At 41.7% G+C, this 21,038-nt stretch overlaps 1 protein-coding gene across 1 annotated transcript in view; it reads right to left on the bottom strand.

Annotated features, from left to right (window-relative positions):
* Nek11 (NIMA related kinase 11) overlaps positions 1-21,038 on the bottom strand; it is a 203,760-nt gene that overhangs the window by 138,920 nt on the left and 43,802 nt on the right. The window contains exons 3-4 of the mRNA XM_050139439.1: positions 14,208-14,373; positions 582-700 (exon numbers count right to left, since the gene is read on the bottom strand). Coding sequence (XP_049995396.1) covers positions 582-700; positions 14,208-14,373 — 285 coding nt within the window. The remainder of the gene's footprint in view (positions 1-581; positions 701-14,207; positions 14,374-21,038) is intronic.

The following is a 21,038-nucleotide window of genomic DNA, read 5'->3' on the forward strand; positions in this document are numbered from 1 at the left end:
AGAGAGAGAGAGAGAGAGAGAGAGAGAGAGAGAGAGAGAGAGAGAGAGAGAGAGAGAGAGAAGCAGGAGATATGGCTCAGTACGCAAAGTGCTGACTGTACAAACACGAAGATCTGGGTTCAAATCCCAAATACCTACATAAAAAAAGCTGAATATAGAAACTCCTGTCTGTAAACTGAGCCCTCCTGACAGGATGGGAGGTAATAGAGGATACTCAGAGGCCAATAGGCCTGGAATATTCAGCAGAGAAGATGAGCTATCCAATTGCAGACAAGGGGAAAGGTAAGAACTTACCAAAGGCTGTCCTCCACACCCAAGCTGTGGCATGCACACACATCTGCACATACCTGCACACACCTGCACTCACATACACACAACTGATATAAATAAATATTATGTGAGTAAATAATCAACAGTTTCCTCAAGAAAAAAATGTCATATTATAAAATACTATAGATGTTTGACTGTGGTGATTCATCTTCTGAACCTGTTTGCTCTCAAATCAATGAAAAATATTCACCTTTCAAGTTCAGACATGAGCATTAAAAACTATACCTGTGCCCAGAAGCAAGTCAGCATACCTCTCGTGCATATAATCAACTCCAAGCAACAACTGGATAAACCATTCCACAATCTGATTTTCAGGAAAGATTTTCCCAGCTTCTTTATATTCCTGGATTTTATAGTCCAGATCTCGGCCCTGAAACAAAATAACATAATCTTTCATACTGTTATAGATAAAAATTTAATATCAAGTTCTGTGAACAATGTAAGGTAGGCAGGCACAAGAAGAAGTCACCTAAGAGGACACCAAGATGGATGACCCAGGAGGGGCCAGCCACTCTGGGGAACTGGAAACTGAATGCTCTGCACATCTCAGAAGCCATCTGACCCTACCTTCCTATCAACCAGGAGATCCGTCCTCCTAAAAATGTCGTCGCTCCCACAGAAATCCAAACAGAGCTCCTATTCCTATTGTCAGCAGTCAACAAGTGAAATCTGCCATCGCTCCTCCAGTTCATGTCCATCTAACCGGGTTTTATCTTTGCCATCAAACAAGGAAAAAACAAACCATATAACAGAGAAATGGTATCAGGTGTAACATCTATATGACATCCCCTGAATCTGTGTTCATATGAGACTAGAAATAGCGTTCCTAGTACCCTAATTTTGCATAGAGAACCCTAACATGAGGGAAAGTTAAAAATGGAAGACAATAAAATTTAAATCAGAGATATTAATTGAATTACAGTGATGTTTGCAAGAAATGAAATTGGTATTGGCATGGGGCACCAGTGCTGGCTGCCATGGGAGACACTTTAGAATTTTAACTTATTTTGTTGTATTGTTAATGTGTGTATAAGTGAGGTGTATGTGTGGTACAGCTGGAGGTCAGAGGACAATTTCAAGAGAAGATTCTTTTAGGCCATCAGATGTGTGGCGTAAGTGCTTTTCCTCACTGAGCCAACTTGCAGCCCCAGATTATTTTGACTCTGGCATGGACAAACAGACAGTGTCTTGGAGTGAGTGAGTTTCCCCTTCTCTATTAAACCCCAGCACACCCCTCAGGAATACAGGGGCTGGTAGTGAGCGCACAGCTCTCCACACAACAGTGAAGCATTTGGTCATTCAAGTGCTGATGAAATAACAGTGATTAAAATTAAGACCAGAAACTGACAATAATGAATGCCTCGATCTGCCTGGCAGTGTCTGATGTGACTCTGATGATAATATGTCTTAATATATTTTAATTGCCATAGAACAATTATGGCAAAAACAAAACATAAAGTGTTAGATTCTCTTAGAGAAACCATACACCTTAAAAGTTTTATATTAAAACACTGAAAGATTAAAACTTGTTTGATATATGTCCTTGGAAGAAAAGGCAAGGAAAAATGTTCTTTGTGGGACGAGAGGCACAGGTCCATGGAGCGTGCAAACGGTAAGAGGAAAATGAAGCCATACACAGACTATGGAAGTCCTCCTCAGCAGCAGAGCAAAGGTATTTCTAGCCAATGAGGCAACTGGGAGAGATTACTTGTAATCAAGTAATCAAACAACATGTGGTCAACTGACAAACTGCTTGTAATGCAGTGTTTAATTTCCTTTCAGTGCAATGTGTAAATATTTGCTTAGCATTTTCTCTTTCCAAATCAAGAAATAAGAAGTCAAAAGCATATCACACATTCACAAGCAGGCTTGATGAAATCGTCTTCCTTGCTGGATTTTCTAGGCCAGGGGGATCAAAGCTTCTTGGAATTAAAAAAAGAAGTGAATTAATATTTAACTCTTGGCAATAAAAAGAGAGAGAACCCAGTTCCCATGTCCTTCTCCAGCACTCACTTTCCAACCATGGCAAGCCTCAGAGTTCTGGGTCAGCACACAGGTTGTGCAGTAATAATATTTTTGACAGTGGATCATTGTGGCTTCCAAAAGAGTGGATGAGAAAGTCCTTCAGACAAAAGGCAACCCATGTCTACTACACTGTCTCTATTATATACAGTTTTATATTCCCATCCAATGACTCAAACTCTGACCACAGTAAACATTTCTAATGTCAGAAAACAGTGTTTCACTTCCTTGGGAGGGAAGGAGCAAGGGAAAGATGGACAGATGGATGGACTTTAAAAATATACAAATGAGGGACAGACTGAGAGTGCAGTTGGTAAATTGTTTGCTGTGAAATCCTGAGGACATGAGTTTGATTCCCAAGATGCACATAAAGAAGCAGGGGATGGTGATAAGTAATCACAGCCCCAGTGCCGGGGTGGTAGGGACAGGTGGGTCCCTGGAGCTTGATCACCAACCAGTCCAGCCTAATTGGTGAGTTTCAAGTCATTAAGAGTACGCAAGTTAACAAGGTAAAGGCTTCTGAAGAACAGCAGATTGTCCTCTGGCCTCCAAACAAATAGAGCGAGCGCGAGAGAGAAACATGCACAATGCATACACACTGCACACACAGGCATGTACACTACATACACATAGGTATGCATACGGCATAATACTGGAATGTACACTGTGCACAAACAGGCATACATATTGCATACACACAGACATGCACACTGAAAACACAGTCATGCACACTACACACACACAGACACACAAGTGAATACACACACACATACACACACAAGAAATATTGAAACTGCCTTCTAGTTTCTTATATCTTTCCAATATTTACCACTTCCTAGGACAACCAATGTAAGTATAGCTGTTATCATAAATTTGACTTTCAAATACATAATTACCTATCTCACTTATAATAATACTGAGATTTCAAAACTTCATCTGTGAATTAAAATAGCACTCCTTTTAGGAATTTATTCTCAAACTACAGGTTCCTATTGTTGATGCAGAATATTCCTTTACACTGTGTGAAGATGTGTTACTGTGATTGGTTTAATAAAGAGCTGACTGGCCAGTAGCTAGACATGAAAAGATTAGTTGGGACTTCTAGGGAGAGAGAGGTCTCAGGGAAAAAGAAAGCAAAGTCTCCACACAGATAGCAAAGAAGCAGGATGTAAAGGTAACCAAACCATGTAAAAGATATAGGTTAATAGAGGTTATAAGAACTAGTTAGGGATAAGACTAAACTAAGACAGAGCTTCCATAATTAATAATAAGTCTCTACATTGCTTTCTGTGGGTTGGCAGCCCAAAGAAAAATCTGTCTAAATATTGTCATTATAAAACCATGTCTGATGGAGGAAGGTCATTTCTTAATTATAATAAACCAACTGCTTGGCCTCATAGCTTAGAACATAGATGGGAGGAGTAAACAGAATAGAATTCTGGGCGGAAGAGGAAGTGAGGTCAGACTCTGCTCTGCTCCCGGACAGACCCGACAGCTCTGCTCTCTGGAGCAGAGATGCCATGCTCAGCTCTCCCAGGCAACTCCAACCCAGGATGGACATAGGCTAGAATCTTCCTGATAAGTGCACCTTGGGGTGCTTACACACATCATTAGAAATGGGCTAGTCCAGGTACGAGAATTAGCCTGTAAGGGCTAGAGTTCATGGGCCAAGCAGTTCTTAAATGAATACAGTTTGTGTGTTGTTATTTCGGGCATGAGCTAGCCAAGCGGCCGGGGTGCCAGGGATGCAGCGCCGCCGCTCCTACTTCAACACATGTCAAGTGATTATGAAGTTCTGAATACTCACGGTGTCTGCACTGTCTTCTTTGAGAATGAGTAGAATTGTGTTTCCTGTGGTGACACTGATACTCTGCTACCTCTCTCTTCAAACCCTCTATCACCAGTAAACCCAGAGCCTCTCAAACTAGGCAAACCCTTTACCACAAAAGTACATCCCCAGGCCCTATTCACACTTCTCAAATAGCAGAATTTACATGCCCATTTTCTGCACAATATTCAATGTATGCTTTCTTGTGACTATACAAGATATATTTGTATTATTGAGGAATAAATTGGAAAAGCAAGTCCTGAAATCATAGGCCTGAAAGTCAAATTCTAGAAGGAGCTTTGCAAACATCTCTTCCTTCTCTGAGTAGAATCATAAAAAAGAATGTTATCAGTTCTTACAAAAGACTTAACCAAGAGACTGTGCAGTCAGCATGAAGATATTACACCAAAAAACTAAACCCAAGGTCATGGTCTTAAATTACCCTCCATTAAGTTGCCAGACAGTGGTGATATATACCTTTAGTCACAGCATTTGGGAGGCAGATACAGGCAGATCTCAGTGAGCTCCAGGATAGCTAGGGCTACATAGAGAAACTCTGTCTCAAAAAAACAAACAAACAAAAAAAGTTACCCCCATGCCTTGATTTTTATTTTCCTAAATTTCTCTCTGAGGAAAAAAAAAACAAACCCTATTGTTTTGCATTCACCATGTTCTTTGATAAGCTCTCTGTATATTATCTCCTGAGGATGTGGATGAGGTAGGCAAACCATTCACAGATTAAGACAACACTTATGCTTTTGTACCACAAAGAAAGGAAGACAACGTCTGTGAAACCATCTGATTTCAACTCAGCAATGTGGGAATAATTTACTTCTTTTTCTAAAATTTCCATCTAAATAAAATCCAATTCATTTCATAAAATGTCTCATGCTCTTATTACATACCCTAAGTTTTGTTTTCTCAACTTTGCCTTTGAGAAATGTTTGAGGATGACTTTTCTCGCTAAAACAAACTTAAATGAAAAGAGAATGGAGAGCTCAATAAAAATCAACTAAAAAAAGAAAAAAGAGAATGCGCTTGAACTTGAGCCAATATTAATTTGCCCTTCCTTGATCCTACAGTCAGAAAGATGCCTTCTGTCACTAATGTGGCCTCTTAAAGTCAAACAAAAAGCCTCGATGTGAACTTCTTAGGTCTTGAAAATCTATAACCCCAACTATCACTTGGTAGATCATGGTGTCCCTTCACACCCCATCCCAGTTTGCCAACATCAGACAGACTTTGAAACCCGAAACCTTGAAGGAGTGAAAAGAACTCAACCACAGTGGTCTAAACACCATCTTTGATTGCCAGCAACAAGTTCAAATCCCCAACCCACTTTTAAGGCTGCCAACTACTTCAAAGGATCAAAAAGAACGCTCTCAGAGACCAACCAAGTAAAATGGAAGTGTTCAAAGAACAGACAGGACAAAAGGATCTCCTCAAGGCTAGGAGGAGCATGGAGCATCCTTCTGATCTACTTCTCCACTTTAAAATGAAAAATCTGTTCTTTATTAGTTCATTGAGTTGGTATCTCATAATATTGTTCCTTTGAACCCATCATATCTTTAATAAAGAAACATTTGTCTAATACTCTTCAAAGTTAAGCATATAATAGAATCATTCAGGTTGCTTGTTTAAAATGCTCCATCTGACTTTGTAGAGCAGGATAAGACCCAATAATGTATGTTTTATTTTTGTATGTGTGGCTTGTATGTGGACACATGTCGGGGTTATGTGCATATATGTATGTGTGGCCATGTGGAGTTCCAAGATGACTTCAAGAGTCTTCCTTTAAGGCTGGGCAGTGGTGGTGCACGCCTTTAATCCCAGCACTCAGGAAGCAGAGGCAGGTGGATCTCTGTGAGTTTGAGGCCAGCCCGGTCTATAAAAGCTAGTTCTAGAACAGGCTGCAAAGCTACAGAGAAACCCTGTCTCAAAAAAATAAAAGTCTTCCTTTACTGCATGCCACTTTCTCACTGAGATAAGACCTCTGAATTGAACTCCAAGTTCACCAATAGTCAGACTACAGGCTTGCTCCAGGGATCTGATTTCTGAACACCGGACTTAAAGGCAGGCCACAGCAGCCACCTGCCATTTACATGGGTGCTGTGGATGCAAACTCAAGTCCTCACCTGGGCATGGTCAGTGTTTTACCCACCAATTCATCACCTCATCTGAGAATGTGTTTTCAACATGTATCCCAGGTACCTCTAGAGTGTTTCCATGGCAACAGTTTGAGAAACTAGGCAGTACCATGACTGGGTCACAGGCTTAAAACTTACCCCATCATGAAAACATTCCACCCAGAAGCTTAGACAATCCCAAAGACAAATGGTGCCTTTGGTAAAAGCATGGTTGAATAAGAATTATTTAATAATGATAACAGCCAGTGATAGATGTAGGAAGCAAGGAATGGTATCATCTGTCACTGAACTGTGGCATTCCGAAAGCTCGCTGCAATTGTGTACATCAAATATGGGAAAATATCAAGCCACATTGTGCTTCTTAAAGCAAAATAAGACAATCTAGTTTTTACATAGTTACTGGACAATGCCCTCCACTCTTATGACATGCTATGATTAATAACACAAATGACATCTCTGGGACTTAATGGGAATTCTTTTTGTCTATAAGGTCTGATAAAGTTAGCACACCCTTCCTACTGAGACAATAAAGTAGCAGAATTTGTTTTTTTTATTTCAATATGAAATAATGCTCATATTCTATAAAGCATAGATGGGGTTATTGTTTTAAACAAACTATTTGATAAAATGTCAATTATTCTATTTTAACACTTATATAAAGTCATAGGCTAACTAAAGCTATCCTTACAATGTTAAATTTTGCTAAGTTTATACAATAATTTTTTAAACTGAAATTCATTTCAGTTGTCAATTATTACATTACAGTTTTAAATGAAAATTTGTGGTAGCACTTAATTTTTGAGACAGAATCTTCATTTCTCTTTTCCCGGTACAGATTACTCAAATCTCTTAAGAAAAACTAGAGACATTTTATTGTGAATAAACACTTCAAATATGCCAGGGACTTTTTTTAAAATTTTATGTTAAAAGGTCAAAGTCACCTCCATGGACCCTTACAGGTAGGCCACAACCTTGTGGCAATACACAGATTAATAGAAATGGGTTAATTTAAGATGTAAGAGTTAGTTAATAAGAAGCCTGAGCTAATAGGTTGAACAGTGTTGTAATTAATACAGTTTCTGTGTGATTTTTTTTCAGGTCTCTGCAGCCAGGAAATGAACCATATATTTTAGCCAGTGACAGAAATGTCTCATTTGACATGCCAGACAGACTCATTATTGTCATGGGCCTGGGAATTTGGCTCAGGAGTAGAGGGATTTCCCAGGAAGTGCAAGGCCTGGGGCTCAGTCCCCAGCAATGGAAAAACGTCATCTCTGTTACCCCAAATGTATCTGAGAACTACACATGTCACGGAGTTGGGGCTCAGGAATGGTTCCTGGAAAGCTCAGAACGAGACAACAACTAATGCAGAGTTCTGATTGATCCGTAAGCATGAAGACTGAAACTACCACGGTGACAGGGAGCTCGTGTGGCTTAGGGGCCATATTTTTTCTTTCCACGGAAATGTCTGTGGAGAGCTGGACTGCAGCCGCTGTTCAGGGAACAAGCAGCAGGAGCTGGGTGATCTCGATGACACACAGCTACACCCACAGGCGGGGCCAGACTCCACAGGTCTCAGCTCTGGGCCTCACCTGGTTCACTAGTCTTTAAACACTGACTATTTTTTTTTATTACTCTATCATCTATTATCATACTAACTGTTCTCCTCGCTCCCCTGGCCCTGTTCTAACCCTGCTTGTCCGTTAATATCTCTCATCGAGCTTTCAAAAAATCCTGTTGTCAGGTTATAATAGTCAGGCCAAGTAAGTGAGGTTTGCAGAGGAGGGACTCAGGCCCAGGCAATTCAGAAAGTCCTCCTGGTGAGTCTAATGCACAGCCCAGGGCTGGACTGACCATTCTGCCACAACACTGGCATAGACGCTGAAGTTGTTCCCATCAGCAAACCAGAAGCCGAGCAGGCTGATTCTTACCACTCTTTGCTGAGCGGGGGAGGGGTGGGAATGAATGCAAGCACAGGACATTGCAAGTGCTCATGAATATGTCCCAATGAAACCCATTACTTTGTATGATTGGCACAAACTAAAAGAAATGTTTAAAAAAGAAATGTCTGAAGCCAGGTGGTGGTGGCGCACACCTTTAATCCCAGCACTCGGGAGGCAGAGGCAGGTGGATCTCTGTGAGTTTGAGACCAGCCCGGTCTGTAAAGCAAGTTCCAGGACAGCCTGGACTGTTACATAGAGAAACACTGTCCTGAAAAACAAACAAAAAAAGAAGGAAGGAAGGAAGGAAGGAAGGAAGGAAGGAAGGAAGGAAGGAAGGAAGGAAGGAAGGAAGGAAGGTCTGAATACTTTATGCTAACTTCTTTGTGGTTCAATATCTAGACCCAAGGTGTGATTTTTAAAAATGAATGAGAACAACTCTCATGTGTTGGAGTCTGAGATGATTCATATAATTACACTGAGTTTCATGCAAAAGAAAAATACTTCACCAGTTAGGGATATGGGGGTGCAGATGGCTTCCAGCCAATAACTCCCCCTATTCCTCCTTGCATTCTCACTTAACATGTGAGAGGAGAGACTTCCTTATGAAAGGAAGCCTCTGGTTGTGAGAGAAGAGAGAAGATGTGGGGCTAGAAGACAAAGTGTTAGAAAAGTAATGGCTAAGACGAGAGCTATGAGACTGTGGAGGAAGAATAGGAAGGAGAGGGCACATAGCTCCATTTCCTTCTTGTGTGGAGGGGAACAGAAGACACCAGGGTCCAGAGTTCTGCTGCTTTGGTGGCTTTGGAACTATCAGGCAGTACCTGGTTCTGCAGTTCAGACTGGCCTTGAATCTGCGAGCTTCCTGTTTTTGATCCTTCATCCTGGGATTATAGCACCACAACAATACCAACTGATGGATGCTTTGCTTATGTATTTATTAAGTGCATATGTAATGTATATATGTGCTTGTGTATGTACGTACATGTGTGTGCGTGTATGTGTGTGTGTGTGTGTGTACATATGTATGTGCAAGGCATTTGTCCTCTATCACTTCCACCTCATGTTTTGAGACAGTGTGTCACTGAGCCTGGAGCTCACTGTTTGCACTGGCCATCTCTGGGCATCCACCTGTCCACACCTCCCCTGTGCTAAGGTTATAGATACATGCCACCACATTCAGATTTTATATGAGTTCTGGGGATCTAAACTGTGGTTCTCAATTCTTGCGCAGCAGGCCCTTTACTGACTGAGTCATCTTCTCAGCCCCTGGCTGCTTGTGTTTTCACACACATAATCTGAGGTGCCCAGTGGGTTGAGCAGCAGATATAGACATATCAGAGATGAATGAATACATTACAGACTTGAAAGGTCCCAAATTAAATTTCACAAGAGGAAACATGGACATAGAGAGATCAGCTACTGAAATGATGATAACCTTTTTTATGAGGCCAAGGTTTAGTTTTAGTTATCTGCCATTTCCTATATCAATAACTTTACCTCAATTAAGAAAAAGATAACATCAGGCCTGAGCAAGCTAAGAGTGAATTTTCATCTGAAGATGAGAAATATCTCTGTTAACGAGAAACAGGCACACATCATTTCTCAGGAGCCTGAGAAGAGGATCCATAGACCCCTGGACGCCCAGCAGCTGTGTAGTGCAGCTGGCAGCCATCACCATGGCAACATTCCTTCCCAGGAGAGCAGCTCGGTCCATGGAAACCAACCATCATTTAAAAATTAACGCAGATGATCCTGCATTGGATCCTGCACAACAAAAGCCATTTTTAGAGAAATGCCCTTTCTAAGGACATAATTGGAACAAATAAACAAATTTGAATATAGATTGTGAGTTAGATGGGCGGCTCTCGAACTTCAGTTTGTTTCAGACTCACCTGGTGAGCTTGTCAAAACACAGATGGTTGAACCCCACCCCCACAAAGTCTGATTCAGTGTAGCTGGGCTTCTGGCCAGGACTCTGTATTTCCACCAAGTTACTAAGTAGGGTTGGTGCTGCAGATGTGAGATTCTGCTTGAGAATTACAGTGACTTACATGCTCACATTGGTTCAGTGCTAATTTCTTGAGTTCTTATGACTTTAACATTTGCTATGAAAGAGAAGGTCCTTTACCTTAGATATTCTAATATGAAGCCTTAGCCTTTAAGCAACATAGGTATATCATTCAAGTCTGGTGGTCCACAACTACCTGAAGTGTATGCTCCATGGCATCTGATAACCTCTTCTAGTGCCAGTGGGCACAGGCACACAAATGGGGATAGGGCTGCACACACACACACACACACACACACACACACACACACAAAACACACATCCACAAACAACACATACTCACACAGAGACCATTAAAAGTAAAAATAAAATGTTACTCATTGCAATGATATTATTTAAAATTTCCTGTCTTATAATATTTTATACTTACCACAACATTAAAAACAAGTCTATAATAAACAAAAGAAAATACAGTAGCTATTTGGACAAGATTAGGGCTGGAACTTAGTCTTCGTTAGCTTTCTGTTGCTGTGGGGGAGCCCATTGAAGTGGGTCCACTCCACCTTGATTGAAGGTCAGAAATCTTAAGCCTACTCTTGCTCTTTCAAAGTTATTGGCAAGAATTCTGACTTAAGGTGTAGCTACAAACAAGATATCCTGACCTAGGGTGTGTTTACTTGGTGTTTTGAATATTAAGATGGCCCGTAGAGGTAGATCCATTCCACCTTGACCAAAGGTCAGAGAATTCAAGCCTATTCCTGCTCCTTCATTTTTAAGAAAGGGGGTTTGACCCATGAAATGGCTGCCTACAGTATACTTGATCTAAGGTGTAGTAGCTACATGTCCTACCTAAAACATCAGAAGGCTTAACTCAGAAAATAGTGACTTGATGTCTCAAGTATTGAAGCAAGTAAGTGTTCTGTTTGTCCTTTGTGTCATATTAAAACAGTCTTTTGCCTCCTTCCCCATTTTTGGATTTGGGTATATAAGCATACGGAAAATAAATGCAGGCATATTCAGGATTACGTATTCCCTGCTTGCCCTCCCAGTACTATCCTATGTCTCTGTGTTTCTTTTATATCTCTGTTCCTCTTGCCTAACATTTCTAGTCCACATGCCCCTACCCTGGAACATACGAACCCGTCGAGGCTAGACCCCAACAGATGTCACCCCAATGTGTGGCTATGACAGCTATGGCAAAATCCCTGAGAAAATCAACTCAAAAGCAGGAAAGATCTATTTTAACTCCTGGTTTCGGAGGTTCCAGTCAGCAATCAGTTGCCTCTATTGCTGTGGGGGCCAATGAGACAGATTATTATAGTGGGACGCATGTGGCCGAGAGAAGCTACTCATGTCCTAGCAGCTGGGGGGAAGAGTGAGAAGGAGGCTTGCATTCTGACACCATCTTGAAAGGAATGATGTCAATGGCCTCACCTTCTCCTAAGGTTCCACTTTCTAGAGTTTCTGTCACTTTCCAATAAAGATGCTGGCAGCTAAGCCTCTATATTACATGGGTTTCTGGGAGATGTGCAAGCAGTTCAAGATGCAAACTACAACATGTTTATTCTCAAGTAGTTCAGGAAAGAACTAGGTAGAGTGTGTATACATGGACAAAAGATATAATGATGCAAACGTGGGAAGCAAACAAGAAAACTGGGAAGTCTGGGGAAAGGGGATGTGGGAGATGCAAAGAGTCTCACAACCTGTCTGAAAGCTCAAAATTACAGTCAATTTTAGAAAAAAAATCAAAATTAGCATGGGAAAAGAAAGTTAGACCATGTCATATATCACCCATGGCAGCCACTAGCTGCATAGGCCAATTCATTTTAAGTTAATTAAAATTAAACATAAATTTTGCTTACATCAAATTCCTTAATTTCAAAGACAAAAAGCCAGCGTGACTAGAGGTGACCGTGGCAGAAGGCACAAGCACAGGCCACTTCAGTTCCCCAGAGCCTTCTACGGAGCACTGCTGACTTCAGTCAAAGGTGTTTTAAGAGGAGGAGAAGTGTCTTTAGAAAATCTTCGTGCCCCTAGGTGTGGTGACCAACACCTACAATCTCATTTCTTGGGAGATGGAAGCAGGGGGATCAGGAGTTCAAGGCCAGCTATGATGACAGAGTGAATTTAGGAACAGCCTGAATTACAGAGACAATATAACATCTTACAAACAAATGAATGCGCCAAAATCAACAGTGGAGAAAGATCATCATCATATGTAGTAATAGCCAATTGTTTTTTTCTGAAAGTTTAGCAGCTAAAGGAGCTAAAGAAGAAAAAGTCTTAAATAATAACAGGTAGATTATAAGAGAGCTACACATTTTCCAGAGCAGCTATTCAATTATTCACTGCTACCACCCTATACTCCTCCTCATCTTACTGATTTTTTAACAACCCATTAGGTAAAGAAGTTACATATCTAAGTAACTGGTGTTCATCACTACCACCCCTGTGTGTGTGTGTGTGTGTGTGTGTCCCCGAATGTCTGTCTGTCTATATTTCTGCCTCTCCCTCCCTCCGTCCTCAAAGCAGAGAAGGAGCAAACCAGGAGAGTGATTTAAAGTGAAAGGCCAAGGTTTAGATTACTCCAGGTTCATTCAGAGGAATGTGACTGCTGGTTTCTTAGTGGTTGCACCAGCAAATGGGGAAGCAGCATGGTGATTTGGGTACAGTCTCTAGTCTTCCTTCTGCCGCTCAAACACAGGGCACCCTCACCTTCCATCTGCTTGTCCAAATTCTCAGAGCCAAGCCTGCTTGTCTTCTGTTCCGAAAAGACACTTCTTTCTTCCCAACATAATTTCTCTAGGGTTCCAGGGCCACCCAAGTGATGATCTGACTAATTCCATTTTCCACGGTTTCAAATCCTCCTAAGAAGTATTTGGCTAGCCTAGCTCAAAGAGCACCTGAGCATAATTTTAAGCATGGTATCTTCTTTTATGCTCTGCCTGACACAACCCCAGTCACCCACCCTACGCCCAACTTCTGAGTTGTAAACTCAAAGATCCACAATTCATATTGTCCATCTTCTCCTCTCTCATCTTTCAAAACTTCACGCTCATTTCAGACTCAGTAAAGCACAAAGATGTACTTAAGAGAACAGAGAGCAGCAGAGAAAACTGCAAATGCTATGCCACAGTTCACAAGTCAACAAATAGGAAAGACTTCTCTAGGAGAAATGAGATGTACATCAGATCTTCACATATCAAACAACAGAACTGGAAATCAAACTGTGACCTATGCCTCCACTGTATCCAAGCCTTGGTTAAGAGTCTAGATGTCCAGCTAAGCATTCATGATACTATCATAGGAGGTTTGGGCAACCTGTCCCCCATATATGTAAAAGCACTCCCCAATCATGACACAGAGAATTATTATTAATATTGAATGCTTCACCTTAGCTTAGGCTTATTTCTAGCTAGAATTTTTTAACTTAAATTAACCCATTTTTATGAACCTATGTCCTGCCCCAAGGCTCGTTTACCTCATTTTGAACTGTTTATTCTGCATCCCTGCTTCCTCCGTGTTTGTCTGTCTCGACCCTAGCTGACTGGCCACTGGTTGGCTGGCTCCCTTCTCTTTCTGCCTATCCCTCCTCTGTCTAGCTATTGGCCATTCAGCTTTTTATGAGGCCAATTAGGCCTGTCAGGTGCCGTAGGCAGGCAAGGTGAAACAGCTACACATCTTTACATAGCTAAACAAATGTGACATAAACAAAATCAACACACCTTTATATAGTTAAACAATTATTCTATTCCACAACATTTGTCAATTACTTAGAGTAGATTATTCTTAGCCACAAGACATGAGACACTAGGCCTTTAGAATTCAACTTGCTGTTTGATAATAAAACTTCTAAGGTATCTCTTTATATAAAATTTTTTACCATGCAACAGATTTTTACAAGTATTTCTAAGAGAGGAGAGTCTCACCTCACAGTATTCTGTGATAATGCAGAAATTATCCTCCTCCACGAAGCTTGCATGGAACTTGACAATGGCTGGATGATTTAGCTTGGAAAGGAGCTGGGCTTCCACACTGGCCTGAACAGTTTCATTTGGGTTTAATTCTCCAACAGAGATTTCCTTTAGTACCTTTCTGCAGTCAAAAAAAGAAAAAAAAGAAAGGAAGAAAGAAAGAACAGAGAAAAGAAAAGTGAAGAAAGACATTAAGAGTTGAGAAGTACATTTAACACATCTGAGCAAATAGTACAGAGCCCCCTCACTGTGGCCAGGTAATCGGCTGCTCAAATGTCTAGTTCTGCCTGCTAGGATGCTGACTCCCTAGGCCTGCTTCCTATCCTGGTCAGTACCATGGTGTCCCAAAGTCTCTGACTTCCACACCTATACCCTCTACAAGTGAATGTCAGTCAGAATGTGTGATATTTATTTATTCTAACCTAACTGTCCTTGGTGCACCATGTTTTATTGCTAGCAGGACTTAAGAAGACAAAGTTTTAACTGAAAACACTGATAGAGATAGTAAGAATTTCTATCCTGGGAGAAAATGTAGGGTAAAGGGAACACTCCTGCATTGCTAGTGGGAGTGCAAGCTGGTACAGCCCCTTTGGATATCAGTGTAGAAATTTCTCAGAAAATTAGTAAACAACCTTCCTCAAGACCCAGCAATACAGTTTTGAGTATGTAGCCAAAGGATGCTCAATCGTGCCACAAGTATGTGTGCTCAGCGATGTTCATAGTAGCATTGTTTGTCATAGCCAGACCCTGGAAACACCCTAAATGCCCCTTGACTGAAGAATGGATTAGGAAATGTGGTACATTTACACAATGGAGTACTACACAGCAGAAAAAAATAACGATATCTTGAATTTTGCAGGAAAATGGATGGAGCTAGAAAATATCATTTTGAGTGAGGTAACCCAGACCCAGAAAGACAATTATCATATGTACTCACTACCAGCCTACACATCACAATCCCAGAGAACCTAGACAGCAATGAGGACTCTAAAAGAGACATACATGGATCTAATCTACATGGGAAGTAGAAAAGAACAAGATCTCCTGAGTAAATTGGGAGCATGGGGACCTTGGGGGAGGGTTGAAGGGGAGGGGAGAGGCAGGGAGAGGAGCAGAGAAAATTGTAGAGCTCAATAAAAATTAAAAAAAAAGAATTTCTATCCTGGATAAATGGAAGATTTCATTAAATCTCCAAATCATTAATTTAAAAATTTGTGATAGCACCATGAAGAGTGGACCAAAACACTACCTTTCCCTATCCAAGAAAAGAAAATAGTCTGATGAGCAAAGCAATTATAGTCCACACTGTATACTAGCTCGCCCGGGGACAGCGCTTTAGCTTGCCAATTACACTGTGCAGACAGATGCTGCTGATTGCCAGGGAGCCTGGCTGCTCATTAAGGCTGTTCTGTAGAACTCCTGCTAGAAAACACTTTGCAAAAACTGTTAAGAGTTACTTCTTGGGCATTTTAGTAGAAATGCTTAATTAAAGACCGTAACTGACTCATAGACTCTCCGGCAGACCCCAGTCATGTCAAGCAGGTGTTCACTCTGTCCTTGCCATATGGAGTGCCCGAAGCTGGTAGTCTGGCATGCCCATGAACTTCTGTCTTCCCTCTGATTGGGAGATGCTTATCCAAATTGCTGGGTCTCATTCCAGGTCCATTTCTGCCACTGTGCTCACTATTATGAATTTACATATAATATAAACTGATGGGAAATGAATACCCTTACTAGGAAAAAATAAATCCAAGGCTTACCAAAAAGGTCTGACAATGATGAGTGGCAAAAATCATACTTTCATGTCACTGACAGGCCAGTTCTTTGTTTGTTTGTTTTTCCGTACAGTGTTTTTCTGTGTAACAGTCTTGGCTGTCCTGGAACTCACTCAGCAGACCAGGCTGGCCTTGAACTCACCAAGATCCACCTGCCTCTACCTCCTGAGTGCTGGGATTTAAGGCCTGTTCTACCACAGCTGACAGGCTAGTTCTTTCTTTCTTTCTTTCTTTCTTTCTTTCTTTCTTTCTTCCTTCCTTCCTTCCTTCCTTCCTTCCTTCCTTTCCTATTTTTTTCTTTTTGATACAGGGTTTCTCTGTAGTTTTGGAGCCTCTCCTTGAACTATCTCTTGTAGACCAGGCTAGCCTCAAACTCACAGAGATCTGTCTCTTGTTGAAATAAGAACGGCGGGGCTGCGTCCCCAACACCCCGGCTGCTTGGCTAGCTCATGCCCGAAATAACAACACACAAACTGTATTCATTTTAAGAACACCTTCCTCCATCATTCTCTGACTCCCAAGTGCTGGGATTAAAGATGCGTGCCACCACACCCAGCCTTAGGTCAGTTCCTAATGGAGCAAACTTGTAAAGCTATTGTCTGAACTCAGATTTCTAAGTTCTCAGTCTACCCAGTAAAAGATAAACCTGGAAGACTAGATATACATGGGTGTGCTCTATGAAAAAAACATGAAAGCGAAACTAACCAGAGGATTTTAGATTTTGGCAATACATAATAAATTTTTCTTCCAATGGATGTCGTTCCAATTTACTAATTGTTTCTTCTACCCAGGCAAATATCAGCTTCGATTACACCGAATAAGAGGGCTCTTCCCAGTCTCTAAGGAGGGCTCCAAGCTTTTTATTCACTTGGACAAGCCTTTCCCTCCAGCTGGATTAATGTAAAACAACAGCAATTGTCTTGGGCAATGCTAGACCTTAGTACTCAGTCAGACCTGGGGTCAGAAGCTTTGCGATTGCAGTCAATACCCTAGTATGTACAGCCGAGTGACACTGTATGGGTTATGTTTTCAGTGGCATTATAAATGAAGGGGGCAGGGAGATGCTTCAGCATCAGATGCACAAGCATGAGGACCTGAGTTTGGACCCCCAAATATCAGGTATAATCTGAGTGTAGTGGACAAAGGGATCTATGGGGCTTGCTAGTCAGTCAGTCTAGCCAATCAGTGAATTCTATATCTCAGAAAGGAAGGTAGAAAAGTGATTGAACAAGACATGTCTTGTTCAACCTATGGCCTCCTTACACACCTGCACTGATGGACACACACACAAGAAATAAAAATTCTAAGTCAGAAACTTTGTCCAGCAAGTTGAGAATGTAAATATGAAAACTTGAAAAATGACTTCACCCTCTGGTGTTTGAGGATTAACGTCTGACTTTTCTGCTGGACCAATTAAAAAAAAAAGTCACATTTTTCTTCTCCATAAGGAAGAAAACGCTTCAATGCTGAGATGAACATCATTGAGAATATAATTTTCTTAAATGCAAGCATGTTAGCATGTTCATTTTAAAGGCTTTCCATAGTCTATTAATTTTAAACTCATCCCATTTCCAAAGAAAACCAAGAGAGAACTGTCAGTTCCCACAAAGAACACATGGACTGTGGCAGGTGTGGACCCTCTCCAAGAGATGCGCAGGCTTTTACAGGAGTCTTTCTGTGTGTTGTAATTTTAAAAATCATTTATAGATTTACTTCTCTTCCCTAGTTTCATTAGAAGCTAAAGATCCTATTAGACTCCTTCTTTGATAATGAAGTAGAATCTGCAGAAATGCATGGTGGGTAACTAACATTGTATTTTTAAAAAAAACTCTTATATTAATACTTTTTCAGAGAGTGGGGATAGTCCTGTTTTCAGAAGTGGTGGCTCAGACCGCTAATATGCCCCCAAAGAAACAAAAATGACATATGAAGACACATTTTCTTCTCTAGCTTCTGAAGGGTATACAGCAGCAGCAGCAGGCCGTTTAAAGACATCTTCATAGTTTTTTCAGTAATCTGCATGCCCCAGCTGGTATGCAGCGGTAAAAGTCACAGTGGTTAAGCATGCCAATATAAAAGCCTTACACAGACTTGCAGTGTTCTCTTGCTGCAAAGGAACATCTACTATAAAAAGACTGAACACGCTTAATTTTCAGGCAAGCACTAGCTACTTGGGATTTTCCATGGGATTTTGCCCAGGCCCTGACTGACCACCCAATGACAAAGCCTAAGACTGTATTTGCCCCTAGCTTAGCAGATGAAGCTGGGACTATTAGGATAGGCGGTATATACCACATCATCACTATGGGACACAGACACATTCTTCCTTCCTTGCCTAGAACTGTGTCACTGGGTCAACAGAGGGAACTTTCATGGCAGATCAATGTGAGAACCATATCCACTGAAGACGCGTGGAAGCTTGCCAAGTCAAGGGCAGCTTATCACTTGCTCAGTGGCTCTCAGCCTGCCATCCCTTCCTAAATAACACGATAGATACTTATTTTATCAAAGCCCTGACTGTTTGGGAGGAACTCTGTGACAGCAGAGAAGAGAGCTGTCCCTGAAGACCCATCGCATTTTTGCAAACGGCCTCTTCTCCTGCCTGAGTGGCATGCTGCTTTCTAGAGTTTGTAGTAAACTGACAAACTTCGTAAAGGGATTTTTGAAATTTGGGATAACTGTCAGCAATTTGTTTCCCTTGAAATCAGTCCACTGTTTCCATAAATGAGACAGACAGATAACATATTCGAGAGATTAACCCTGCATTATTCTCCACCAAATGTCTGTGTGTTCTCTCGTGACCTCCATGTTCAGCCAGAAGCAGATAGTGTCTCAGAACCAAGAGAACACTACAAAACTGTAACTCAGACTTCCAGCCTATTGGTCTCTAGGAGATAAGACAAGCCTAAAACACAAGATTCTGGAGGAACTCTTAGCCAGAAGGTGAGCACTGTCCCTAGCCTCAGATGAGAAAGAGCTTCTCTGGACCATGCCAGTCAGTGCAAGGGTCAGGAAACAGGAAACAAAGTGCTTCTGAGCCCTTGAAAGCAGCTTTGAGATGCTGAAGGCCAGGCCCAGGGAGGGAGCTACACGTGGGAATTCCAGAGGGCTCAGAGCAGAAGGCCTGCAGGCTTCCCAAGGTGAGCAGAGCACAGCACAGAAACCCACATTTTCTGTGTCCAGATAAAGAAAAGTCTTCAATTCAGGCGCCCTCTCCTCAGCTGCTCAAGGAACAAGCTGGGGACATCTCCTTGGACACCTGGGAACCCCACTAGAGTCCAATCTCTTGCCAACCCTAAAATGGCTCCCTTAATTAAGATATATATTTTTTTTCCTGCTCTAGCCACACTGATGAATATCTTGCATATCATCATAGAACCTTCATCTGGCGATGGATGGAGATAGAGACAGAGACCCACATTGGAGTACTGGACTGAGCTCCCAAGGTCCAAATGAGGAGCAGAAGGAGAGAGAATATGAGCAAGCAAGTCAGGACCTTGAGGGGTGTGCCCACCCACTGAGACAGTGGGGCTTATCTAATGGGAACTCACCAAGACCAGCTGGACTGGGACTGATAGAGCATGTGATCAAACCGGACTCTCTGAAGGTAGCTGACAAGGAGGGCTGGCTGAGAAGCCAAGAACAATGGCACTGGGTTTTGATTCTACTGCATGTACTGGCTCTGTGGGAACCTAGTCTGTTTGGATGCTCACCTTCCTAGACCTGGATGGAGGGGGGAGAACCTTGGACTTCCCACAGGGCAGGGAACCCTAACTGCTTTTTGAACTGGAGAGGAAGGGGGAGGAGAGATGGGGGGGAAATGGGAGGAGAGGAGAAGGTGAAAATTTTAATAATAAAATAATAATAATAATAATAAATAAAAGGTCTTCAAGCACCCCAGAGGGCTTTTGAACATCTGGGATCCTGTGTGAGCCTTGCCTGAACATTGGAGATGGGAATAGCCTCCAATGATAGCAATGTCTCAAAGAGTCCTCCCAGGGCAACTAGACAGCTTTCTAGCAAGCTTAAAGAAACTAGGATCATTTTCTTTGTGATTTAGCCACCAACATCCATGCTGGACCCAGTGGTAAATGCTTACAAGATGTGGCAGCACGTGAACACTGTGTGCTTCTGGTCCCTTCCCTGTGTGTACTGGGGAAGGCAAAAAATAAATAGAAATGTGTCCATGGATAGAGCATAAATATACACTTTTAAAACCGCAAATTGAGACAAACGTCTAGATGTTAAAGAGTATCTGACTTCAAGACTAGGAAGGCAATGTGGGAAGCAACTATGGTTCCTGTTTAGGACAAAATCACAGGAAATAGATTTTAACCTTAATGAAACAAAGTTTGGATTTTTGTTTGCTTTTGAGAAATATCCAGTGTTTAGCAAGGAAGAGTAAGATAGCCCTTTCCCATCAATCTAACAAGGTAGTAGGTATTCTCCATGCCTTTTTTAGACAGGAAGACCTCCATTTGCCCGTTGCCATCTCTGCAGCACATACCTGTTATGAGAGCCCACTTGTTTGTGCCCGGATGCTCAGCCCCAAAATAATCACATAGAAATCATATTATTTGCAATACTGTTTGGCTAATAGCTTAAACATATTTCTGGCTTACTCATATCTTAAATTAATCCATCTCCATTAATCTGTGTATTGCCATGAGGCTGTGGCTTACTGGGTAAAGTTCTAGCATCTGTCTCTGGGGGGCTACATGGCTTCTCTCTGACTCCATCTTCTTTCTCCCAACATTCAGTTCAGTCTTCCCCACCTAGCTCTACTCTACCCTATCACAGGCCAAGGAGAGTTTCTTTATTAAGAAATAGTATTCACAGCATGCAGAGGGGAATCCCACATCACCTACTTGTCATTTCCGCAGCCCTGCATCAGACACCTTCCTTACATTGAGACAGATCCCTGCGCTGAGAACCCAACCTTCTCCAGATGACATGATGAACACAGACAGGTGCCCCCCCCCACACACACACACACATCAGTTTCGACACT

This window comes from Alexandromys fortis, unplaced genomic scaffold (genome assembly GCF_014885135.2).
Source record: "Alexandromys fortis isolate MF-2015 unplaced genomic scaffold, M_Fortis_MF-2015_v1.1 scaffold_36, whole genome shotgun sequence".
NCBI classification, from domain to species: domain Eukaryota; kingdom Metazoa; phylum Chordata; class Mammalia; order Rodentia; family Cricetidae; genus Alexandromys; species Alexandromys fortis.